Source organism: Rattus norvegicus, chromosome 2 (genome assembly GCF_036323735.1).
Source record: "Rattus norvegicus strain BN/NHsdMcwi chromosome 2, GRCr8, whole genome shotgun sequence".
NCBI classification, from domain to species: domain Eukaryota; kingdom Metazoa; phylum Chordata; class Mammalia; order Rodentia; family Muridae; genus Rattus; species Rattus norvegicus.
Window position 1 is genome coordinate 148888845 of NC_086020.1, and position 26770 is coordinate 148915614.

Here is a 26770-nt window from a genome sequence, read left to right on the forward strand (position 1 = left end):
TTATATTATACACACTAAATAAATATTTTGTATTTTGTTTACTTTTACTGTGTGACTTGCAAACATACAAGGCCCAAAGATTATGAAATGCAGAGTTACGTTTCGCCTGGCCTTTTAGCCAGTTTTCCTCTTGAGTCCACATTGCAAGCACAGGCAGGAATGAGACCCCGAAGTGAGACGCCGGAGTGAGGTGCAGTTTGAAGACCCGCAAGTGGCCCAGTGAAATGGCACAGCAGCACCAGGTTCCGACTTGGTTCACCCTTCCAATCTCCATAGTTCGGGGATCATTAAGAACCCCTTTCCCTGCTCTCAAGATCATTCCCATGCTGTGTTCTGAGCTGCGACCGCGCCCTGTAGCTGGCCCCTAGGGCGGTCGCCCGCGCTCCTACATTCCAGTACTCCGGTCTGGACACCCAGCTCAGGTGTGCGCGTCCAGTTTGCAAACACTTGGAGCGCTCTCAGGGCAGGCGTAGGCGGGAACTGCAGGGCGCCTCAGTGCGAGCTTCCCCGGCGTGCTGAGGCGGGGCCAAGAGGGGCGGGGCGTAGCGCGGGGGCGGGGCTGGCGCCGCGGGCCTCTGCGAAGTTGGGTTGTGCGCTTGCCTCCGAGTTTTGGTGAGGACTCAGGCCACCCACGGGGACTGGGAGCACTCTTTGGTCCGTGCTCTGGACGCCAGGAAGGGTGAGCGCGCTGGAGACCGCGCACCGGGGGCAGGCTGTACTAGCGCGGGGCGGGCGGCTAGATGGAGACGCGGGGGAGTGTCCCGCGGCAAGCTGTCCCAGCCAGCTGAACTCTTTCCAAGTGTCCTGCAGTGGCGGCGAGCTCTCTAGGTGCCAACCGGCTTGGGGCGCGGGAAGGACTCAGAAGAGACCAGATTCATCTAATCGGTTGCGGCTCGGATCTCAATCCTCGGTCGCGCAGCGTGGCGGGAGGCGCTGTGCCCGAGAAAGGGCGGGTAAGTGAGGCGCTGCCGAGTCCGGCGCGACACCCGTGTGACCGCCGGACTGGACCCCGGCTAGGCTCCCAGACAATACTAGTTGTCCGGAGGCAAAGTTCCTTCCTCTTAGACAACCTGAGAAGCTTTCCTCCTCTTGGGGCCGGCCCAAAGGCCCCGCTATGGACGGCGAAAGCGAGGTGGATTTTTCCAGCAACGGCGTCACCCCTTTGTGGCGGAGACGGTCTACCCCTCCGCTCCAGTTGCTCGGCCGGAGCAAGCCGCGGCCACAGTCGTACCAGAGCCCCAGCGGGCTGCTGATCACTGACTTCCCGGTGGAGGAGCTAGCTGCTCTGCCCGCGCCACAGACTCCGGTCCCTGTACCCGCCGGCCCAGAGGGCAGGACAGTGTCCAGGAGCCCCCAGCTTCTGTGCGCACATCGGAGGCCGGTGACCAATGGTCGCACGGTGTCCCCGGACTACAGAGCTGCTTCTCCTCGACTTCGACGACCCAAGTCACCCCTGGTTTCCTACGCGGCGTCTGGAGGCTCCCCGAAGTCCGCTGTTAATGGCACGGTGTCCTCGCCCGCGGCGCTGTTGTCGCGCGCCTCGCGGACTCCGGACATCCCAGCCTCTAGCGCCCCGGGTGAGGACCGCACCAGGGTGACTGCCAGTAAGGTATCTTCACCCACTGCGAATGGCCTTGCCCCGAAAACCGACTCATCTGGCCCAGTATCACAAACTGGTCAGTCTGCTGGGGACTTGGAGCCGTCCCCCTCGAGACTCTCTCCTGCCCCCCAGCACAGGTCTTCAGAACAAAAACTGCCCCTCCAAAGGCTGCCCTCCCAAGGGAATGAGCTACCGAACCCTTCCGTGATTTTGAGTACCAACAGCCCGGCGGCCCTCAAGATGGGAAAGCAGCAGATTATCCCCAAAAGCCTTGCCTCCGAAATTAAACTGAGTAAATCCAACAGTCAGAATGTAGAGCCCCACAGGAGGCTTCTCAAGGTGCGCAGCATGGTGGAGGGACTGGGAGCACCCCTGGGCCCCGAAGGGGAGGAAAGCGAAGCCGACAACGACATAGACAGCCCGGGCTCCCTTCGGCGAGGCTTGCGGTCCACATCTTACCGAAGGGCAGTGGTCAGCGGTTTTGATTTTGACAGTCCCACCAGCTCAAAGAAGAAGAACAGAATGTCCCAGCCTGTCCTGAAGGCGGTAATGGAAGACAAGGAGAAGTTCTCTAGCTTGGGAAGGATAAAGGTAAGACTGGGCTGGCTCACGTGCCATTCATTAAATCCAATGTGAACGTGTTGGGGAAATTTTTTGAATGCCCATAGCACATGAAATCATGGAACAGTGCATTGCCTTGTTTTTTTCAGTAACCATGCCCCATATTTGTGCTTTATTATTAACTATCATTATAATTATCATTATCATTATTATTATTTACAAACTAATAGCTTAGAATCTGTATGAAAGTGAGAGATATTGTAACCTAATATGGGCCTAGCAGTTGGCCTTACTAAATATTTTTTTTACAATGTGACCTAAAGGAAAAGGGCCAGCCAGAGAGGGATGTTTGGAGTATGTGCCACCTTCTTAGAAACACGAGAGATCTAAGCAAGAGGGCAGTCACATTTTTTTTTTTTGATTAATCAGACAACCGGCACCAGTCTATAGAAATGTCACACATGTAATACACAAGCAAGCCTGTTTTAGTTTAGACATACAGTCTTAAAGGGAAGACATTACATAACATTTTATGTGCCCCTCCCCCAGCTGTCAGGGGGAGCAAAGTTCAGTTTAACAGTGAGAGTGAATCACAGAGACGTGAGCAGGACCGCTGGTCGTTCGAGGATTCTTTCTCTAGTTTAACGGGATGTGGGGACGCTCTACACTTTATTTTATTGTTGCGGTTTATTGCCATGGGGATTCTCTGCCATGTGCTTTTGGAAATCTGAAGGAAATAACAAAAAGGAACTTTTAACTTAAAATAGCTGTACTTGGCTTATTCATACACAGTTTGCTTTTCTCTCCTTTTTTTTTTTTTGTCTCTTAGAAAAAAATGCTGAAAGGACAAGGAACATTTGATGGAGAAGGTAAGCATTGAATTTTCCAGACTTTTATTGCAGCTTCAATATGGTACATCAATTAAAATTTGAAACCTGACTGCAGTAACAAAGACACTTGAGATGACAAAAACAAGAATGCCTAACTTAGTCTTGGATTATCCAGTACGAAGCTGTGTTCACCATGCCAACTTTGTTTATCCATGGGGGGGGGGTGTTGTTTATAAGCTGGTAACTTTTTCAGTTGACATCTTGAAAGCTTTCTTTTTTCCTTTTTTTTTTTTTTTTTTTTTTTTTAGCTTGGCTCCATCCCCACCTGCCTCACTACGTGGGGGTGGAGCCCTAGCTCCTCACTCAGGCTCTTTGAGCCTGAAGCTTGGATCCTCTGTGGTATTTCCTCAGGCCACTTTTTTTCTTTCTTAATATTCTTTTTGCAGTATTTCCACATTTGAGTTTTATTTCTGACTTCCTGTTTTCCTCCTAAGCTTCACCTTTGGGGAAATGTAGGTTTTCTGGTAGAAAGAAAAAAACCAACCCTTAATCTTGGGGATTGCTAACCTGTGTATTATTTGTTGTTGAGAATTTCAAAAACAAAAGCAGCTTCAGCCAGGTGTTCACATGCTAATCAGATTAGTGGACTCTGTAAATAGATGGGTCAAGGGGCCAACTGGGCGGAGCAGAGGGAACAGTCCCAGCTGCAGCCCGGAAGCTCCTGGGGACTTGAGTAGACCGACTTTCTTCACTGCTTTGAAATGCTGAGGGTTTCCATCCTTTAATGAAGAATGAAGGGAAGGAAGCTCTTCCATAAAAAAAGCTAATAGAAAACCTTGCAGATGTAAAACATACACTTTGGATGACTGTGAAATAGTTCCTGCAGAACAACAAATGAGTAATTTATCAAGTCGGTGTACTGATTGTAGAAAGTAATTGTTATTTGGGGAAGAAACCCAAATGTGGTACTTTGACTAGTTGGGATAAATCCATCTCCTCGATTCTATAACTGGGGAAATCAAAAGCTCTGAGAGTTGTAGTAACTTGTCCCCTGGACACCTGTGACAACACAAGCTTAGGGACATAGAACTGCTGCTTTTTTGTCCCTTGCTGTTTACTGAACATTGTATGAGTGTGGAGTCAACAACAATCAGACTTACATTTCCCTTAGAGCAGTGGCTCTCAAGCTGTCTAATGCTGCCCTTTAACACAGTTCCCCATGCTGTGGTTATACCCCAACCATCAAATTATTCCATTGCTACTTTGTAACTGTGATTCTGCTACTGCTATGAATCGTAATGTAAATATCTGACATATGAGATATCTAATATGTAACCTCTGTGAAGGATCCTTCACTCCCAAAGAGGGTGTGACCCACAGGTTGAGAACCATTGTTTCAGAGGATTACAAGATTTTTGCTTCTTGGAATTTCATCTTGATTTTGTTTATGCCTTAAAGGCTTGAACATTTTGAGTGTTTTAAAGTCAGAATAGTGGTGTGTTATTTCCTTGTATCAAGATCTGTTTCTGAGTATCTTTTCTATTCTTATGTATGATGGTGAAGACATCCATTTTTGCACCTATGTAAGTGAAGAATGCAGGATTCTTAACTGTTAATGGCCTACAGGAGTGCACCTTTAAAAGCAGTGTTGTGAGAACTCGTGGTGCCAGGTTCTGGATGATTCTAATCCAGGGATGCAAGACCTGTGCGTCCTTGAGCCCTGTCCCATGTGTCAAATGAGAGCCCATTCTTCCTGGGAATGACTGGGAAATAGCATCAATGATGTTATACATATGCCGTGTGCCTCCCCCAGAAAATACTTCAAAACTTTCCAGAGACTGAGTTTGACTTATTTACATGTATAGAATAATCACAGAATAGTAAAGCCTCATGTACATTCAAATGCTGCTGTAGACACAGGACACATGGAGCTATGTGTGGTTGCCAAGGGAAAAAGCTGAGGCAGGAAAGCATTCTTAAGCCAAGTCCTACACCAAACTCAGAATCTTCCTCATCTGTGCCCGAATTGCTTCTGATGTTCTTATCTCCTGCTCTCTGTCTGTACAATTGGGAAGTTTTTGAAAGTTTATCTACTTCTCTCTACTCCCACATCCAGTCTGTGACAGTCCATGCTTCCGGGGAAGCTCAGGTCCCTCTTCCCTTACCTTGACTACTCCATTGGCATCCTAGTTAGTCCCCTGGGTAGCTAGTGCTTGACTAGCCCATTGAAGTAACTCTTTCTGGTGGATTCCCTTGCATTGAGGATAAAATACAACTAACAAAAATGTAAAAAAACCAAATCCTTTTGAACTCAGGATAAAATCCAGTTGTTTAACTCGGGTTATTTAGACTCGGATGGTGGGGCTCGTTTCTGTAAGTACATTTTGCATTGTTTAATCACTGCACACACCTGCTGTACAATCACCAAGACTTTCATTAGCGCTTCTAGGACTTTTATTTCCTCTTGCTTTGGAGTTTGTCCGTCTGCCTTTTCCTTGAGCTCTGCTGCTTCTCTACGTTCTAGATTGTCCTCATTGGTATCTCTCCTTCCTCTAGGCTGTATCAAACTCTGGCAGTTCCCTCAGAGTGCTTATACATACACAACTTCTCTTTTGTCAGCATGTATTCATGTGAGATCATGTGCCCTCAGTCCTTCAATAACTTGTAATTCCACTTGGAATAAAAAACAGGGTCCTTTCAGTGGCCCAGCATGATCTACCCTGTACTCACCCTCCCTCCTCATCATCTATGAGTTCAGCCCTCTCCTGGAACTCTTACCACATTGGCTTTGCCTCTTCTTGTCCATATACATGAGGAAGACTCCTGCCTCAAGGCATTTGGACTTCTGGTTCACTCTCATGAAGTATTCTTTCCTGGGCCGGGAGATGGCTCAGCAGATAAAGTGCTTGGAACACAAACGTGGGGACCTGAGTTTGTATTACCTAAACCCAAATAGAGCCAGGTGTGAATGGACTCATGTGTAACCCAAGTGTTCTTGTGGTGTGCTGGCGTATGTGGCTGTGAACAAGAGAGCCTGTCTCAAACAAGGAGGAAAGCAAAGACTGACACCAGAAGGTGTCTTCTGACTTCTCAGACATTCTGTTACATACTGGTATCACACACACACACACACACACACACACACACACACACACACACACACACACACACACAGAGAGAGAGAGAGAGAGAGAGAGAGCTCTTTCCCTAGCTGTACAGATGGCTTCCCTTCTTACCTCTTATGTCTTGCCTTAAATGTGAAGCCTCTGTGAGCCTCACCCTACCCCTTCTCATCATTTGTTTTTCTCCATGACAACATAGCCATATTTGAAATGGTATGAAAGTTAACTGTTTATTTCAGTTCTCTTTGATGTTACGTCAGCTTCACGAACATTGAGATTTCTCATCATTTTTGTCCATTGTATTCCCAGTTGCTTGGCAGTTGCTGGCGTCTAGCAGACATTTTCTAAATGTCAGTTGAGTGAATAAATGCATGATTATGAGATTCATTTTCTCACTGACTTATTGGTTCATAAGAGGATACGAAGTATCTTTTCCCTTTTAGTGTTAGAAAATAAGATGTTATGCTGTACAGGAAATGTTTGCTAAATAGGTAGGTGAACACTGACAGACTGAAGAAAACCTAACATATGGATTTCCTGTAGCCTAAATTACAATGGGCTAAGGCTGTCCATCTTCCATGAGTACTAGACAGAGACATTGAAAGTTTGCTTTAGTTGGAATGTCATACATTCTTTGATGACAAAATATATTTGTCTCTCGTTTTCAGATATTAATTAAACCAGCACTAAACATTGTATAAACATAAAGGTTGTTTTTAGAGCAAGTAGCATAGCTCTTAAGGGCAACTAGTGACCTATCTGACTTGCTTTCTTGAAGAAAATGCAGTCCTGTATCAGAACTACAAAGAAAAGGCCCTTGACATCGACTCTGATGAAGAACCAGAGCCCAAGGAACAGAAGCCAGAGGAGAAAATTGTGATTCACCATAAGCCACTGAGATCTACATGGAGCCAGCTCTCCGCGGTGAGTGTTTGTGTTCTTTTCTTCTGTCTGTGGGAGGAAAAGGCCAATTTGTGGAAACCATGCATGAATGCGGACTTCATTTTTTTTTTCTATCAATGATCCTGTAATTCTAAGACAAAAAGGCTCTTCGGGTTTTAAAATGTTTCTGGAAACTGCAAACACTAGCAAGAACGTGGAGCTTGACAGTTCTGATCAGGAAAAGCAGGCTTGATGAAATGATGTGCTTTGAGACTGTTGTATTGTGGACTCAGTAAGTTCTCAGTGTCTTCCTTTATATATATTTATAATATCCATATATATATGTACATATATATACATACATATACATAGATATATACACACACATTTATATGGATGTACATATATATAGATGTATATATGCATATACATGTGTTGCATGGGTATATATGTATATTTATGTGTTTATGTACAATGGGGGAGTCAGTTGCAGTAATTTCTTAGGCATTTTATTTCATATAGCCATATTGATATTTCCTTAAGTTAGTTAATAAACATCCCTTCTCTGTGTATCTCCTGTATATGTGGTTCTAATGCTTTTGTAATAATATGTAATTTTATCTTTCTGGATCAAACATTTGGGTTTTTAGCTGTAGTCAGCTTCCTTCCCAGGCTTACAGAATGAATGCCACATGTTGCTTCATTGTCTAGATGGAATTTAGGCATTGCATGTCTGACTGCCTGATGTGTTAGCAAGTTGAAAGGAGTTCAGGTGGCTAGGCATGGGTGGGGGAAAAAAGCCCGCATCAAAATAAGGTAGTGCAGCCCTGAGAGTCTCAGGCACTACTGGACCAGAGGCAGCTCCCTCCTAAGCTGTGCTAAGCTTTGTTCAGTCATGATTCTCATGGGCGTTGGAAAGCCACCAGCATAGGAAACAATTGCATATGTTGGTGCTAAGCACCCAGAGTCTTGGAAATGCTATGCTAAAGGCAGGAGGATAACTTCTGGTTCTGACTCAGTTTCTCCTTTTCTAACCTATATGTAACCTACATCCATATGTGTGTGTGTGTCTGTGTGTGTGTCTGTGTGTGTGTATGTATGTATGTATGTATGTATGTATGTATGTATGTATGTATATGTGTGTGTGTCTATGTATATGTGCATACGTAGTCTTTGTAACTATGGAATTTGCTATGTAAACCAGTCTGTCCTCCATCCACCTGCCTCTGCCTTTCTATTGCTGGAATTAAAGGTGTATGCCACCACACCTGGCTGGCTGCGTCTCCCAATCTTGTTCTGTAACCAATCTCTTTCTTTCTGGTGTTTCCAAGCTGTGTTGCCTATGAAATTATGCCCCCGCATTACATTGCTAATAGAAGCAGGGCAGTCAGTGTCAATCAGTGATAGTGATGGGTGTGGATGATAGGGAGAAGTGAGGGCTGTGATTGGCAGGCCTTTTGTAAATGGAACAACTATTCCTTAGGTCATTCTTGCCAGATCGTCCAATACAGAGTCCAGACTTTGATGAGCATTATTTGAATTGGAGTTTTAGGGAAATGTTATGAGAAGCCACCAAAATATCTGTATGTTGTCAGTCTTGGCCTCTCCACTAACAGTGTGCAGCTTCTCTGGCATTCTTTGGATTCCTTCTTTTTCTTTGAATGGGGCTAGATGCTAAAATGTCTCCAGAAAGTTGATGTGTTCATAGTCTTAAGCTCTTATATAACAGTCTGATGCTATCTATATATCAAAGTAGATACCTGGCTGTGGAAGTAAATTCAGTTCGTTTCATAGAGGACCTGGGAGAAAAGACCTGTTTTTTAATTTTCCCTTGGTGACATCAGCTGCACTTGTTATAGGCCTAAGTCCTGGGGTTGGTTTCAAACTCTTAGCAGAAATGTGAACTTCTGTGTCACTTACAGTTTGATCCAGCTTTGTTTCATGAGGCTGCCATGGTGCTTCATGACCTCCTGGTGTCTGGCTTTCATTGAGATGAACAAACACAGATGCAGTTAAATGCTACTGTATGGTCTGCAGTACAGTTTTACATGAGTTCTCCTTGTTCCTTGGCCAGGAGAAAATGCCGGTGTGCCTTTAACTTATGTTGCATGCATTATCTTAGATTAGTGTTCCTGGAGGGCTCCCGTGTGCTAATTGTGTTGCTTGGCTGATCCCTGATCAGACTTTTGCCACCTGTGTAGCTGCTTAGGTATGAGTCTACATCCTTTATATTTTCTTTTCGCTCACAATTAACTTTAACATATTATAAAGTGCTACTACCATGTAGAAAAGTTAAAATGTGCACACGCGCATTCACACACATACACACACAAGCAGATGTTTGTGAAAGTAATACACCTCCATGTTCCCACCAGCTATAAGAAACCAGGGAATCGAGGTTAACATATTAACCTACATTCTTCAGCTTCCGTTTTGTTTTTGCTTATTTTGAGGTAGTTCGGTTCAACAACCCCTGTTCCCCTGCGTTCTCTTCCTGTCTCCCCAGGGAATCGCTATTCTGAGTTTGCCTTATCCACATGCTTTTCTTTCTTCAGAAATACTTGGTAGAAGTACTTACTCCTTACGGAGTCTTACGGTTAAGCCCAAACTGTCCTCGGTTCATCTGGTCTTAGTCTTCTGCGTGCTGTGATTGTAAGTGCCTACTGCCATGCTGACCCAAGATGGGAGTTCTATGTTGAATAAAGATGATACTGGCTCTGGAGCTCAGCAGAGGTAATACCCTAAAACCAAAAGGCAGCTACTGGACGCTGTCTGTTAATCAATGCACAGGTTGCAGTCAGCACCATAAGTAGAGGAGGCTTCATGACAAGCTAGCACTACTAGGGTCAGTGGTCCTGGTCACCCCTTGTCTGTCTGCCCTCACGCCCTGGTGCTCTCTTAGAGAGCAGAAGCAAGCAGCATTGGACGTGGTTCTCAGAAGACTTCTGTTACCGAGACTGGTTTGGGTATCCTCTTGCCATGCTTAACTTTTAATGGGTTAAATTAGTGGGGTAGCTCTCACCTAGCGTCCTTGCACGGGCCGTGTGTAGGCAAACTCTTCCTCGAGTGTGGCTTTGATCCCTGTAAGAACGTAAGACAAGCAGTCATTAGGTCTCAGTTTGGCATACATTTATTTAACATTTTACTTAAAAGGATTCTGTGGTGGGTGCACTCTGTGCCTTGGCCACGGTTGAACGTTTATTTTCTAAAAATCTCTTATCTCTGTTGCAGACACCTGCCTGCCTTCATGTATGATGCAATTTTCTTATCTGTTGACCGTAAGGAGCATGTAGTATGCCAAAGTCTCTTTTGAAGTGCAGCAATTTACAGTAATTTATGGCTGTTATATAAGCTCTTTAAGCCTTCATTCTGTAGTGTAATTTATCTGAGTGTTCTTACTCTTGTGACGCCTTTGATTTCATTGGGTGATGCCAGGTAGGAAAGTGCTCAGCTGCACAGGTGGCAGGCGGTCCTCATTTACAGGGATGGGACAGATTTACCTGTGGCCTTAAAATCATTTAGGGATAAAGGAGAAGCAGACCTGTGTAAGGGAGGCGTTGATTGGTTGCTCAGTGGAATGAGCATTTAGACTGCACAGACTTCAGATGAACTGGTGGTATCTGCATTGATCATTGAAGTCTCAGCCCAGAAGTTCACTCTGTAGAAGTGGGATGTTCTCTTGCAATCCAGAAAGCAGCTACATTCTCTGATCTCCTAGGATGGGACAGGCTCCATCCTTGTTCACTTGATTATTGTCATTTCTGTTCAGGAATTTTAGTACCCAGGATTTAGTTGCTTAAATGTGGAGGGGACTTTGGGTTTTGAGCTTGCGAAGTTGTTTTAACCTCAAGAGGTGATTATCTGGAAGGGTGCCCAGAATGGGGAAACCGCTGCACACAGGTGAATGGCTCAGTGAGTCGCCAAAATCGACAGCAGGAACCCGAGCCAGCAGTTCTTGGGTCTCTGGGAAAGGCTGTGGGTTTAAAGGAAAATATTGATTGTGTTAGTCAGGGGTGGAACACTGGGTACTTGTTACCCTCGGTGCCAGGTGCACTGCCAGTTGAGTCCTGGCTGGAAAGTGAACTCTGCCTTCTTCCAAAGTTTTGTCACTACTGAGATTAAGATCACAGGAATATTGCTGCTGTTCTGTAAGGAGTTTTGCTTTTGAGCATTAGCTCTCTCCCCAAGCACATTCTGGGGACACTTAAAAAGTGACTGCGAAACTAGTATTTATTCAGCGACATTCAGTGACAACGCTTTCGCACCTGCCAGCTGCACCCTGACCCTGTGGCAGAGGGGTGTGTTTGTATAATTTTTGTTACCTTGGATGCCGGATCCCTTTAAGAAGGGTGTGCAGCCTCCAGAGACAGGAGCTGGATAATGCTGGCTTACTTTCCACACCTAATACAGTCATCCTCTCACTACTCTCCTGCACTTTCTGGCCTGCAGCTCTGTCAGACGTTTCTCCTGTGTGGTTACAGAGTTCAGACTCTCCAGTCAGGGACTGATTTTTATATTTTCATTAAAGTTCTTCAGCTGTGTTTTTAGTGGCCAATGGTGTGATGCAAGACCTCATACTCTCTGCTTCTGGGCGTGGGAGGCCTTTTGGAACGTGCAGAAATGAGAAAGGGAGGCCGAGACTTTCACGAGAAAAATTTTGTTGATCTAAAGATAAGGCATACCTTTTGAGTTTTAGCAGTATAATCTGATGGGATGTATGCTTTTGTGATTTAGAAGATACTGTTTTTGTTTAAAACCAGAGGTCAATAAATGTAAAAAAAATTGAATATCATTCCTTTTTGCCTTGAAATACTTAGTACATTTAAAAGTCAAATAAAACTTCCATTTTTGTCTTTAAATATTACTTGCCCACACTTGTTGCTTAAAATAGTAACATCTGAAGTCCAGTAACTTTTCATTAATAGTTTTGTAAGACAGCAATCTGATAAAGTTATTTTTTAACCTTAGATGGTAATTAATGCTGTCTGTTGAATCTTTTGAACAACTCCTCCTCCTCCTTCTCCTCCTCCTCCTTCTCCTCCTCCTCCTCCTCCTCTTCTTCCTCTTCCTCCTCTTCCTCCTCTTCTTCCTCCTCCTCCTTTTCCTCCTCCTCCTTTTCCTCCTCCTCCTCTTCCTCCTCTTCTTCCTCCTCCTCCTTTTCCTCCTCCTCCTTTTCCTCCTCCTCCTCTTCCTCCTCCTTTTCCTCCTCCTCCTCCTCCTCCTCTTCCTCCTCCTTTTCCTCCTCCTCCTCTTCCTCCTCCTCCTCCTCCTCTTCCTCTTCCTCTTCCTCCTCCTCCTCCTTCTCCTCCTCCTCCTTTTCCTCCTCTTCCTCCTTTTCCTCCTCCTCTTCCTTTTCCTCCTTCTCCTCCTCCTCCTTCTCCTCCTCCTCTTCCTTGTCTTCCTCCTTTCTCTGTGTAGTCCTGGCTGTCCTGGAACTCACTCTAGATCAGGCTGACCTTCAATACACAGAGTATTGCTGGCCTCTGCCTTGAATGCTGGGATTAAATGTGTGTAACACTACTGCCCAGTCTTGAGCTTGATTTTCCATTACACTCATTTGTCTAGTGCCCACATTCATGGGCCCATCCCCATGCATACCATGGTGCACAGTGAAGGGTCAGAGTACAACTTTTGGAAGTTGGTACTCTCAGGTCACAGGGATCAAACAAACTTAGGTCAGCAAGACCCATAACCTCCTGAACTCCTGCCTATCCTCTCTTATGTGTAAAATATAGTCATCCTTCACTTTTGGTATATCTTATCTCTTGTAATTATATAGTTATCTTGGGTGTTAGTGCACATGTTCATGTTGGACAGTGGGACTTGTAGGCCTTGTCTTAACATTTTGCTGTAATTGTATTGAAGGATTCTCTTAGCATTTTTGAAAATTAACTTTAATTTGCATAAGTAATATGTAACATGGCTCCCATGCTAAAAAGAATCCAAATGTTCAAATAGAACTGGTCTTCTTCAATCTTATCTAACCTCAGTTTCCTTTCACACAGATGTTTTTCCAAGTTTGATAGCACATAATTAAGAAAAATAGGTGATATATACTCACATAGTATATAATGTAATCATTGCCCTTTCAGAGTTATGTGCTTACAAATGTTTAAGATCTATACATGATTGATAGTGCTATGATTATTACATTATTCTATAGGGTTCATACAAATTACTTTGACCTATTCTTCTTACTGGCATGTACTCATTGTATATAGAGCTGGATTTCATAAAGATGTTTTCTTTGCAGTATTTCATGTACTTGGCTTTATTTCCCCCATAACTTCCCTTTTATCTTGCTTGTGTTAGCTCCTTCCTTCTTCCAGTCTTCCTTCTATTATATATGTATATACTGTGTATATATAAATGGTTTTATGTGTCTATATAAACTCTTAGGAGTCAAAAATGAATAGGCACAATATTTGTCTTTCTGAGTTTAACTTACTTTGATACAATAATCTCAAGCTGCATCCATTTTCTAGTAAATGATATAATCTCATTAGTCTTTATGACTGAATAAAACTCCATTGTATATGTCATATATGTGTAACCTTTTAACATTTATATGTGTATACAATGTTTTTATCCATCTACTAATGAACACATAGGCTGATTTCAGTACTTACCTACCCTGAATAGTGCCACAATAAACATAAATGCAACAGTTTCTCTGGTTAATTGACCTGGGGTTTAGTTGGGTCCTATTTTGAGGTTTATATAGGACTCCATACTGGTTTCCATAGCAGCAGTTTAACTAACATTCCTGTTAACTGTGTTCCTTTTCCTCTGAACTCTGACCAGCAGTTGTTTTCTTGTTGTATTCCTTGGTGGCTAAGGATGTGGAATGTGTTTTCCTATGGCTATTGACCTTTTGCTCTGCATCTTTTGAGAACTGTCATTACATTAGCTCACTTATTGATTAGGTTTTTGTATTTTATTTTGATAATTAGTTTTTTTAATTCTTTATATACTCTTAAGTAGTAGTCTATTAGATATATGCTGACAAAGATTTTCTTCCATTTTATAATCTGTCAATCACTCACCTGTTTCCTTTTTTTTTTTTTTTTTTTTTTTGAGCTGGGGACCGAACCCAGGGCCTTGCGCTTCCTAGGTAAGCGCTCTACCACTGAGCTAAATCCCCAGCCCCACCTGTTTCCTTTGATGTATGGAAGCCTTTTGACTTTATGGAACTCCACCTGTCAATTTTTATCATTATTTTGAAATTATCAGAGTTCTTTCCAGAAAGTCTGTGCCTATGCCTGAACTCTGAGGTGTTTTCCTCTAACAATTTTTAGGCCTTAGATTAATGTCTTTGATCCATTTTGAGTTGGTTCATTTGAGCTGTGCAGGATGAGAGACTGAGGTCTAGGTTCATTCTTCTGTGTGTTTCCCCAGCATCATGTGCTCAGAGCCTTTATCAGAAGTCAGGTGGCTGTAGCTACACAGTTTCATTCCTGGGTCCTCCCATTCTGCTATATTGCACTGCACCACACCGCAGTGCACCACACCACACTGCACCTGCATTGCATCGCATGCCTTGTGTCTTTTTTATGCCAGTGCCATACCGTTTTGTTACTATAACTTTCTAATATAACTTGAAATCAGCTCTTGTGATATTGACAGCATTATTCTTTTTTACTTAAGATTGCTTGCCTATTGAGATCTTTTGTGCATCCATGTGAATTTTAGGAAAAATTTATTTCTGTGAAAAATGCCATTGGGATTTTGATGAGAATCATATTGACTCTCTGTATATTGCTTTTGGTAGTCTGCCCGTGTGTACCCCCTCCCCCACCCTGACTCGCATACATGAGTGTAATAACACATTTAAGTTTTACTTTGGGTCAGGAGATGTAGTACTTGAAAAACATGAATGAGGCTCTGGGCTCAATTTCTATGACCAAGAAAAATGGGTGTTTGTTTGTTTGTTTATCTAGACTGTAGTCACATTGAAGTTCATAGTCCATGGAGTGAACTTGTTATGGTCTGAGTGGTAGATATGCCAATATTCACATTATGGATTCTTCTGAAGGAAAAGTAGGGTATGGAAAGGTAGGGTGGTGAGTGTGTGTACACATGGGTGTCCCTTAGGGAAGTAGAAACTAGGCCACAGTGGGGTGTTCCAGGAAAGTGGGGAGAGATGAACATAGGTTATTTAATTTAGACACTGTAAGTACAAAAGGAGAATACTCTATCTAAAACCAGCTCCTGGAATCCTGAGAAAGAGGGTATTATTTCACTGGGGAAAAAAACCAGTGCGAGACACTGATGGAATCATGGCCTGCTCTACAAGTCCCTGTGCTGAGCAGTGAGATAGAGCAAGAATACCTCGCTTTTGTGTCTTTGCCAGTATCATGGAGCAGACACCAAATGCCAACCAAGCGCTCTCATAAAGTAATATGAAATTTCCACTCTGGTCAAGCTGTGAGGGAGATGTCATTGTGCCATGAGATCCCATCTGGAGGGGACTTTCTGAAAAAGATGCTCAGCGGAGAGAAGGTATCCCCTCCACGGAAGAGATCCAGATAGCATCCGGATTGACTGAGCAAAGTGGACAAGGCAGGAAGAAAGATGGAGCAACCTGAGGCAGACAGAACACATTACGCATGAGTGTCTGAGGGGCCCCAGATGAGCTGGGTAGAGGCATGGTTAGCACAGCCAGGCTTCAGGATCCGCCTTGTTAGCCCCTCCCACCCTTTGATCTACTAGAGGACTTGCTAGGCTCAGTCCTTGACAGTCTTCACTCACCTGCACTTGCTTGGTAATCTTGTCACCTTTGTGACTTTGAGTATGTACTAGTTACTGTTGAGTTCTTCCTATGAAATCAAATTAAAGCGTACCAGGCAGGTGTGGCTTTTAGGGAGGTGGGGGACACATGCAAGAGCAGTAGCAGCATCTTTGGAAAATACAGACTTGAGTTAAAAAAATGCCTGATTCCTCTGAGGAGTCCTGAATCTCAGCAAAGAAACAGTGGCAGAGTCCTGCGATGTGGATTTTAGTTATTACAGTGTTTTCTTTTCCCTCCTGACCTTAAAGTGTCCTCTGTGTCTTCTCTTGCACTCAGGTGATGCACTGTTTCTTAGAGCTGATGAAACATGAAACTGATAGTTGGTCTCCATGATGTTTGCAGGGTACCATGGCCACCAGAATTGACTGCTAATCTTTGCATGGGGAGCTAGTCTTAAGAATTGAGTAACTCGGAGTTTTCTGGATTTACCCACTATATTAAGAGTCTGATGATCTCCAGATGATCAGTCTGCACTCGGCCTTCGGAATATTAGGGCATTCCTTATCTGCATGCCTGTTGTTTGAAAAGATACGGAGTAGGAAGTCGGCAAACAGCTGCAAGAGGGAAATGGCAGCAAAAGAGAATCGTAGATTGATTCTCCCTTTGATGTGAGAAGTGAACTCTGCCACCTGGTCAAACTGCAGGACTTTGAAACAGAGCAGTTTCTACTTTAGATGGCAAGAGAGCCTCCTTTTGGAAGAGCTGTTATAAGGCGTGTGGTTGTCTGCTCACAGAGCAGTAGGGAGGCCTGGAGAGACAGAGACATATGCAGCTTGTCTGCGCATGAGCAGTGACTCAATAGCTGGCTGTCAAGAGAGCTTGGAGCCCTCCATAGATCCTCAAAATGATGATTAATTTATATATAGTGGAACTACTGACCAGAACACTGAGGTACCAGGAATCATACTTGATCATTTCACAGTATATGTAGCCCTTGGGAGAACATCATAAAAATTGAGGCAGCCTTGACTCTGTTAAATATGTTTGTCGGCCTCATTGCTGCTTTAGACTCTTGAGATGGCCTGGAACACAGCTTCCAATAATGGACGCATGTGCCCAGTCACTGAAAAAGAAGTCCAGCATTTTCCACTAGTGCTCTGCCAATGACATGACTTAGAGTCTGTCTGATGGCTCCCTTCTGTTCTCATAACTTGGTTACTTTCCCATTTTTAGTATGCCTCCCTTCCCTGCAGAGCTCCTACAGTCTCAGAATTTCTGTGGTCCTATAACTCTGACTTGGAGTTGCCTAACATGGCCTACTCTCGTGTTCCTTCCAGAAGTAAGTTACCAGGTTGGTTTCTTGAGGAAGAGGGTTATATAGGCTATGTTACTTTCTCCTACTTTACATGTCACTTAAGCATGGTGTTCTTGCCAGGTGCCTGACTAGCTCAGTTCTTGCCAACTTCAGCCTCCACTGTGATGTGCTATGATATGAAGTGTGACCACTAATCACTTCAAGTAGCGCTTTTCTCTTTATCTCTCTCTTTCTCTCTCCTTATGCTGGATAGCTTTATACAGGCTAGAGTTATCTGAAAGGAAGGAACCTCAGCTGAGAAAATCCCTCCGTAAGATCCAGCTATAAGACATTTTCTTAGTGACTGATACTGACAAGGCCCTGCTCACTGTAGATGGTGCCAACCCTGGGCTCGTGGTCCTGGGTTTCATAGGAAAGCAGGCTGAGTGAGCCATGGGAGCAAGCCAGTAAAAACCAGTAAGCAGCACCTCTCTATGGAATCTGCATCAGCTCCTGCCTCCAGGATCCTGCCCCTTTTTCTTTAGTTCCTGCCCTTTTTTAGTTCTTGACCTTACTTTCTTCAATGATGAACTACAATGTGGAAAACATTTTCCTCCCAGAGTTGCTTTGGTTATGGTATTTTATCTCAGCAATAGAAATCGTAACTAAGACACTCCCCTCTCTATTCTCTCCCACCTCTTTCCTCCCCTGACCCCCCTAACTGTTCTTATAGAGGTCCATAGTAGTATCACTGCAACTATGGTCTGTATCACTGTAGCATGTACAAATCTGTCTCTGTCTCTGTCTCTCTCTCTCTCTCTTCTCTGTATGTGTGTGTGTGTGTGTGTGTGTGTGTGTGTGTGTGTGTGTGTGTGAGTAAGAAATTCACTACAAAGTTGTAATGTCTGGGAAAAGTGCTAGTATCTCATGACAGGGTACATCTGTTTGCTACTGCAGTATAGTGGATGGGACAGATAAAACAATCCTGAAACCAGTTTATGCTCTAGGCATTTAGAGGATAGTTTAGAATAGGAAAGGCCTAAGCAATGCTTTCAGAAGGATATGGAAAAAAAACTGAATTTGAATCATACACAATGGGAAAGATTAGGAGACTTCTGTTCATAGGCTGCCAACAGATCAAACAGGACAGAGAGGCACAGAAGTAGCAATTAAGCCAATACGTGTATAAAGTGGGTCAGGAAAGTTCGTACATAGGCAAGAGGAAGAGGAAGAAGGGAGACAACATTTGGTGTCTGTTCCCCAGGTATCTATGCAGTGAGATGCTTCACTCCTGAGGACACCACTGTATGCTTTGTGCACGCCTACTAGAAAGCATCAGCTTTTATCACACATTGTTTTCTGACAGACATTTTGCCCAAGTTAAATTTATGGCAGGCCCAAGAGAGTGACCTCAGTGCCAGTGTTCTGAATAACTCATTGTTCTGCATTCTGCCATCCCGATCCACCTGCTGCCTTATAAGAAGGGCAAACACAAATAAAAGGGCAGCTAAGGCGCTGCTGCCACCTTTACAAGCAGGTGTCTTTCTTCTCTAAGAGAGGCATCTCACACCACCTCCCTCATTCTCTCCTGACTCAGGCCTTTGCTATGTGTCAAGACATCATTGTCAGGTATGTGGAATCCAGCCTGATCATCCTCCTTATCTCTGGTCCTCGCAGTCCTGTCTGTCACCACTCATTCTCAACACAGCCTCATAAGCCTTGCTTGGTTTGGACCCGACCCAAATCTTTCTGGTTGCCTCCTTTTATCTTACTGTCATTTCTTCTCCTTGCGAACCACCACTTCTCCTTCCCCTGGCGTACAAGGCAATACTGTTACTATTGGCTTCTTTAAACAATTGTATTTGGACGAATTGCTTTTTTGTTTATCTTCTCAGAATGAAAGTGATCCTTTCATTTAAAAGCTAAGACATATTTATTATAAGGAAATCAATAATTCTAGTAGATAAAAAAGAAAATTGGAATTAATTCAAATCTTCCCTCGTCCAATCACTGTTGACAGTTTGGTTCATAAGTTCTCTGGTCTTTAAAAAATGGGTGTTTAGCGGCAACCAACAGATTGGGAAAAGATCTTTACCAATCCTACAACAGATAGAGGGCTTATATCCAAAATATACAAAGAACTCAAAAAGTTAGACCGCAGGGAGACAAATAACCCTATTAAAAAATGGGTTCACAGCTGAGGAATGCCGAATGGCTGAGAAACACCTAAAGAAATGTTCAACATCTTTAGTAATAAGGGAAATGCAAATCAAAACAACCCTGAGATTTCACCTCCTACCAGTGAGAATGGCTAAGATCAAAAACTCAGGTGACAGCAGATGCTGGCGAGGATGCGGAGAAAGAGGAACACTCCTCCATTGTTGGTGGGGTTGCAGACTGGTACAACCATTCTGGAAATCAGTCTGGAGGTTCCTCAGAAAATTGGACATTGAACTGCCTGAGGATCCAGCTATACCTCTCTTGGACATATACCCAAAAGATGCCCCAACACATAAAAAAGACACATGCTCCACTATGTTCATAGCAGCCTTATTTATAATAGCCAGAAGCTGGAAAGAACTCAGATGCCCTTCAACAGAGAAATGGATACAGAAAATGTGGTACAATGGAATATTACTCAGCTATCAAAAACAATGACTTTATGAAATTCATAGGCAAATGGATGGAACTGGAAAATATCATCCTGAGTAAGGTAACCCAATCACAGAAAAAACACACAGGGTATGCACTCATTGATAAGTGGCTATTACCCCAAATGCTCGAAATACCCTAGATGCACAGAACATATGAAACTCAAGAAGGATGACCAAAATGTGAATGCTTCACTCCTTCTTTAAAAGGGGAACAAGAATACCCTTGGCAGGGAATAGAGAGGCAAAGTTTAGAACAGAAGCAGAAAGAACACCCATTCAGAGCCTGCCCCACATGTGGCCCATACATATACAGCCACCATATACAAACTAGATAAGATGGATGAAGCAAAGAAGCGCAGGCCGACAGGAACTGGATGTAGATCTCTCCTGAGAGACACAGCCAGAATACAGCAAATACAGAGGCGAATGCCAGCAGAAACCACTGAACTGAGAATGGGACCTCCATTGAGGGAATCAGAGAAAGGGCTGGAAGAGCTTGAAGGGGCTTGAGACCCCATATGAACAACAATGCCAATCAACCAGAGCTTCCAGGGACTAAGCCACTACCCAAAGACTATATACATGGACTGACCCTGGGCTCCAACCTCATAGGTAGCAATGAATAGCCTAGTAAGAGCACCAGTGGAGGGGAAGCTCTTGGTCCTGCTAAGACCGAACCCCCAGTGAATGTGATTGTTGGGGGAAGGGCGGTAATGGGGGGAAGATGGGGAGGGGAACACCCATATAGAAGGAGAGGTGGAGGGGTTAGGGGAATGTTGGCCCTGAAACCGGGAAAGGGAATAACATTCGAAATGTAAATAAGAAATACTCAAGTTAATAAAGAACAAACAAACAAACAAACAAACAAAACTGTGTGTTTAGAGGGGTTGGAGAGGTTGCTCAGTGGTAAGAGCATGCACCGTTCTTGTAGATGACTGATGTTCTGAACTAGTACCCACACTGAGTGCTGCAGCAACAGCTACCTGTGTTCTAGCTCCTGGAGATCTGGAACGCTCTTTTGTCCTCCATGAACACCTGTAGTCATGCACATACATAGGCCTTTACAAATGCACATGCTTAAACATCGAAATCATTAGAAGATTTTTAAAAATTATGCACATACTTTCTGTTAAGGATAAATTCAATGATGTAGAAGTAGCTTTGTCCTTTGTCATTGTTCCTTTAACAATGTCTGTGAACTTGACATTGTCTAATCTATGTTTCTGTTTGATCTAATAGCTTTGGCTATTACCATACCTTCTTCTATATTTTTTAAAGCACATATACTATTTCATGAAGTAAATGGAAATTTAGTTCTTTAACTAATTTTCTATTATTTGCCATTAGTTTCTGATTATTCATTTAAAATTTTAGTATTAATTTTTTTAAATAATTCAAAAATATTTATTCTTAAATTTTTATGGGTATGAGTCTTTTACCTACATGTATGCATGTGCACCATGTGCATGTCTGGTGTCTGTGGCGTCAGAAGAGGGCTATGGGTCTCCCTATGAGTGTCTGGTGGTGGTGACCGACTGCATGGATGCTGGGAGCAGAGGTCTGTAAAGCGTATGCCCTTCTCACTGTTGAGCCCTCTCTTCAGCCCCTTAGCTGTTTTATTGCAGAGCCAATACAAAAAGATTTTCTTTTCTGCAAAGTTGACATACAGTTCAGACTGGCAGCTGCTTCTTCTTCAGTTCCATTTCCAAGTGTTCAACTGCTAATTGATATTCCTGTTCTGGTCCTCATTATTTTATTAAATAATCTACTTTTGGAAACTACACTCTTCGGTTAAATGACGTTGATTTTCCCTTTTATATGTGTCATCCTTTCTTTGCGTCTCTAGCTTCCACATGTGAGCAAACCTCATATTCTGTTCTAATTACTGATGTGTACACAAGGAGCACATCTTACACTTACTTGGGGGAGGGAAATGAATAAATTTGGACTCACACTCAGAAGCACACAGGAGCATGTAGGTGAGAACAGTAAAAGGAGAGGGATTTGTTCAGTGGGAGAATGTTGGGGTTAATAAAGGAGTTCCTTCGGGAGGCAGTGCTGACAGCTCAGCCCCTGATGCAGCTGACTCTGGGAATCCAATGACTTGTGGTTTCTGGGGCATTGAGGAGGAGGACCTGAACAGGAGTAGCTGCCCATCATGACTCCAACCTCAATAAAGACATTTGAGGGACCAAGGAGACAAGTCAGTTGGTAACGAGCATGAGGACCTGAGTTAGAGGCTACGTTAGAAAGCTGGGATGATGGCGCGCACTCTAATCCCAGCATTGGGGAGGCTGAGATAGGATCTCTGCATCTTGTTGGCCAGTGAGCCGAGCCTAAACCATAAGCTTCAAGCCATGCTTGAGACTTTGTCTCAAAAACAAGGTGGCCACCTCCAGAGGAACAGTAGCTAAGTTTGCCCTCTGGCTCTACACATACTCAGTTTCAGAGGTCAGTGTGCTGCAGTGGCTGAGAGGTCAGCATGTGGCATGGGTAGGAGGGAATCTTAGATCTGAAAGGCAAGCTTTTGTATGTCTTACTTTTAACTTGTAAACTAGGGATAATAATATTTACCTTTAAAGGGTTGTAGGTTTAAGATGCACGAATACAGCGGTACCTGGTGCCTAATAAACACTTGACATATTGGTGAGAACTCTGAATCAGGAGTTGGCTAATCATAGCTAGTGAGAGGAGAGGAGAGAGCTGGCTGCAAAGGAGGAATGCAGGCTCATCTGCTACATCCCATGGAGAACTGCAGTTGATTCTTGCTCATTTAATTATCAGTCTGTTTGCATTTCCAGCCTCAGATCTATTTGTATTGGAATAACTTACATTCATTTGGGAATCTTGACCCTGTGTATGACTGTAAAAGCCTCAATCCCCGACCTGTGTTATCTGACATTCCATCATTGGAATGGATCTGATACCTGCATGCTTGACAGTGCTTGCTTGCTATTGAGGGCCAAGGACTTTGGGGAGGATGATGGAATTGAGCTTAACAACAAATCAGGGAGGGGTTTCTAAACAAAGGAATCAGGAGGACACTGGCACATTACTTAATACACTTTAAACTACAAATGTGTAAGGTTTGTGCCTTACTGGCTCTTTCTCTCCCTTCTTCCCTCCATGTTTGTCTTGCTTCTTTCCTTCCCTCCAAATAGCATCCTCTCTATTGCCTCACTGTTCACCAGGACAGTGGTACTGCCGCCATCTTGACCTTCTATATCTGGTCTTAAGTATGCAGGTCTCTGATACGTTGAAAGAGAGACGTGTCCTGTGTCTTGTACCTTATCTAATTGGATGTCCCAGTCGAGGAAATAGAACTGGAGAGGACCCCTGGAGTCTTTAAGTTGACAGCACTATTTCTGGACCCCATCCGCTGTGTCATTGTCTCAGATTACGGCTCACGCTGTGCTCTCTTTGCATGGAAAGAACTCTGGCTCATTTACACTTGAGGGGTGATATTGGTCGTGGAAGACTGAAAGGATTGAGGAAAGACTGTGGCCTTAGTGTAATTTGTGCTACTGGAGATGAGCAACCAGCTTACTTTCTGTGATTGAGTAAACTCTAGCAAGTTTAAAGGGCTTAGCTCAAACAGGTATCTAGTATAAAGTGCTTTGTGAAATGACAGGGATTTTAGATTATAAATATGTAGTATAGTTAGTTTTTAACTGACAACAGTTCTGAGTCTTCCTGAATAGTCCGTTTACATGGGTCCCCCTATTCTATTTCCCCTGAGTGTCAAAGACATGGAAGGATCACAAACTCCCATCTTCTCTAGAAAGAGCCTTATATATGACAGAGGGGCAATGCCATGGCTGTGCACCACAGAAAGAGTTGAGTCTAATGAGCCAAGTACCGGTGCTCTTGATCTCAGCTCTGCACAGAGAGGGCCATGGGCAAGTTCAATGTTAAGGGGCTTCCGTAGAGAGCTTGGCTGATAATCCTGTTATGGAGCATAAAATACCGAATAAGGTCGGGATGGCCTATCAGCTCTCTGCAATGTGGAGATGCTTAGTGTAATCGTACTGACTGCAGAAGTGAAATCCATGGGGGAACTTACCTGCTTTTTCCCGTGACATTCGACTTTGAAGCTTAGCCTTTGCATAGTGCCAATGTCCAGGTTGCTATTAGAAACTAGCAAACTAAAAAAAAAGGGGGGGGGGCTGGGGATTTAGCTCAGTGGTAGAGCGCTTACCTAGGAAGTGCAAGGCCCTGGGTTCGGTCCCCAGCTCCGGAAAAAAAAAAGAACCAAAAAAAAAAAAAAAAAAAAAAGAAAAAAAAAGAAACTAGCAAACTGGGTGGATTGTAAAGATAGAAGTTTATTCCTCATAAATTTCAAAGGCAGAGTTGGCATTTGCTGAAGGACTGCTTTTGGACTCATAATTCCTTCTTGCTGCTCTCTTACATGGTGCCAGGGGCAGGGATCTGTCTCCCTTTGGCTTGTTTTTAAAGACAGTAATAATCCAAGTCCCGAGAGCCCCACCTATATGATCTTATAGACTCTGTGAGCTGACACCATCAGCTTGGAGGATAGGGTTTCAGTATGTGATTTTGGGAGGAAGGCCCATGCTTTCAGACTTCAGGAAGGACATTGGCACGGTTATCTGAATTCTTGCTTTGGCTGATTTACCCTTTTATAGATTTGGTAAGCTCTGTTTGAGGAGAGGACTATCCAAGGAAGTGCTCTCTGTTAAATTTAGCGAGTTGTAAATTTGTCATTCAGATATGTAAAATGCAAAGGTCACAAAGATCAAAGGAAAAGAAATTAAGTACGGATTACAACAGGGAATATATAATCTACAACTGTGGAGTTATGCATGTTGTAACATAGCTGAGTTCTCTACATTCTCTGTCTTAAGCCACATACAACAATTTCTGGTCTGTAACAGGTCAGAAGTGCAGTCTTTCACATTGTGACACCTTATTTGAATTAATTTTTATTCGCTTAAAATAGTAAAGCTATTGACATGTTTGACCGTGTGGAGCCTACATGGCCAGATCTGAACAGTTTTGTGAACTGGTTAGGTTGTCCAAAGTCAGGAACCTCACGGAGGTTTTTCAAGGACGGGATTCAGTTCTTAAAGTTTCATGGATGTCCTTTCAGAATTCTACTTATTGATGACAAGTAAGTTTAATTAAGCAGGAGGTTCACATGCGGTTCCTCTGGCCATCTGCCTGTTTCCATTTGTACCCAGCTGGGGCTTTGGTAGGAAGTGTGTATTTAAGGAATGACAAAGGAGGCTCCCACTCTTGCACCTTGCCAGGAGGCTCTAAACAGACCGGGAAGCTCTTTGTTCAGCATCGAGTGAGTGTGAAAGTCCAGCTTAGGAAAAGAAGGAAGAAGCCGTCCACAGGGCTGAACTCTATTCTGCAAGCAAATAGTACCGGCAATAAAGCCGATAAAGTGGGTACTGTGATTCTCATGCTAAACATAAGATTAAACAAATTAGAAATACTAGGAAGCTGAACAATTTTAGTTTCTTTGATTTCAGATGGAAAAATTAGAATTCATATGTGGCAGTAGCTAGTATGTTATTTTTCTTTTCCATACAGGGAAGCAAGGGATGCGCTTAGAGACATGGATTAAACATGACTATTCCTGAGATTCTCTTAGCAAAAGCTTGCAAACTTCAGAAAGCATATGACATTTAAATCTGTGTAGGTTTTTTATGATTAAAAAAAAACCTTGGGTTGTCTAGTCATTTTGGCTTAAGTTTGCTGACCAGATTACTGTTTTGAATTTTGAATATCTATTTGAAAAGGACTTTCTCAAAGTATTTTCTATCTGTTCTTTTTTCTCTATCCCACTTTGCACTGTGCCCTCCTCTTTTTTCCTCTCTCTCTCCTGCATTATGCTCCTGTTCTCTTCTCCTCTGACTCTCTCTGGCTTCCACCACTCATTCCGAGTGGCATTGTGGATCACTCTGACCTTGTTCATCTCTCCATACCCCTCACAAGCCATCTGATCCACTGCTCATGACCTTGTGCTTCCAGACAGCTGCCCTGCACCTCGGGTGCTACTTAATGTGGATGTGCCCTCAGGTAGACTAAATGATTCCTCTGGCATCCTGTCCCTGGTGTTATTAGCAGATACAGGAGGATGGGCAGAGGGAGGACAGGCCCCGTGACCTTGGCTGCCAGCCACAAGGGACTGCTTGGTCATAACTCACTAGAGTGAACTTTTGGCTCCCCTGAATCTGCTCCAATTCAGTTCCTTAATCATAATTCAAGAGCACTTCCTGGAATGTTTTTTTTTTTTTCTTTTTTCCTTAACACTGCATTTGTCTGGGGACACCACTGGCTTTCATGCATGACTCGGTGAAAGGAATATTTTGTCATTCATTGCGTTAGTGTTACAGAAAAGTGATACTTCTTTGCACTGATAGTTCAACTTCTTCGAAATATTTCGTCTTCCCCCTCCCTAGGGGGATTGCTTTAGCCGATCTTTGCTCCCCTTGATTGGATGAAGAAGTACTCTTCCACCCTCAGAAATACCAGCTGCCATTCTGTGGGTTTCTAAGCACAGTATTTAATGTTCCTCCACCAAAAAATTTCAGATGTAAACTCCAGTTAGGCAGAGAAGCCAGTAGTGTGGCAAGGCCTGCTGATGACCTCACCTGCAGGGATTGTGGCGCCGTGCCTGCCTGCACATCCATCCACCAGGACTTTGTCAGACAGGAAATCCTGTCAAATTCCTGCCCAGGCTTACCAAATAGAGCTCTGAAGGATTTCATCCTCTGGCCCGTCTCCTGCCTTATTAAAACGTGTATGGAAGCCTTTTTTACCCATGAGTTCTTGCTGACAGCTTGACCTCAGGTCAGGATGGTGGAGTAAGATAAGAACGTTCCATGATAGGCACGGTCCAAAAAACACATGGGAACTTTGGGTACAGGCCTGGCATGAGAAGGAGTCTTAGTGATGATAGCCTAGCCCCAGATAGGGGTGCCTGTCATAGAGAGCAAGGGCCAGTATAAATCATTAAAAGTGAAGCTTTGCCGTTGGGCAGGCATAGGCTGCATCCTTGTAGCTGTGTTTTTTTGGATCCCAAGCCTCAGTTGACACCATCTGTGAACACTATTAAGTTTCCAGAATT

At 43.7% G+C, this 26770-nt stretch overlaps 1 protein-coding gene across 2 annotated transcripts in view; it reads left to right on the top strand.

The window, feature by feature from the left end:
* The first annotated feature begins 560 nt into the window (after positions 1–560).
* Arhgef26 (Rho guanine nucleotide exchange factor 26) overlaps positions 561–26770 on the top strand; it is a 111134-nt gene continuing 84924 nt past the window's right edge. Inside the window, exons 1-3 of one of the 2 annotated variants that reach the window (XM_063281788.1) lie at positions 561–2191; positions 2991–3030; positions 6892–7037. In XM_063281788.1, coding sequence (XP_063137858.1) covers positions 1115–2191; positions 2991–3030; positions 6892–7037 — 1263 coding nt within the window. In that variant the 5' untranslated portion in view covers positions 561–1114. The remainder of the gene's footprint in view (positions 2192–2990; positions 3031–6891; positions 7038–26770) is intronic. The other variant, NM_001427682.1, reaches the window with a different exon arrangement.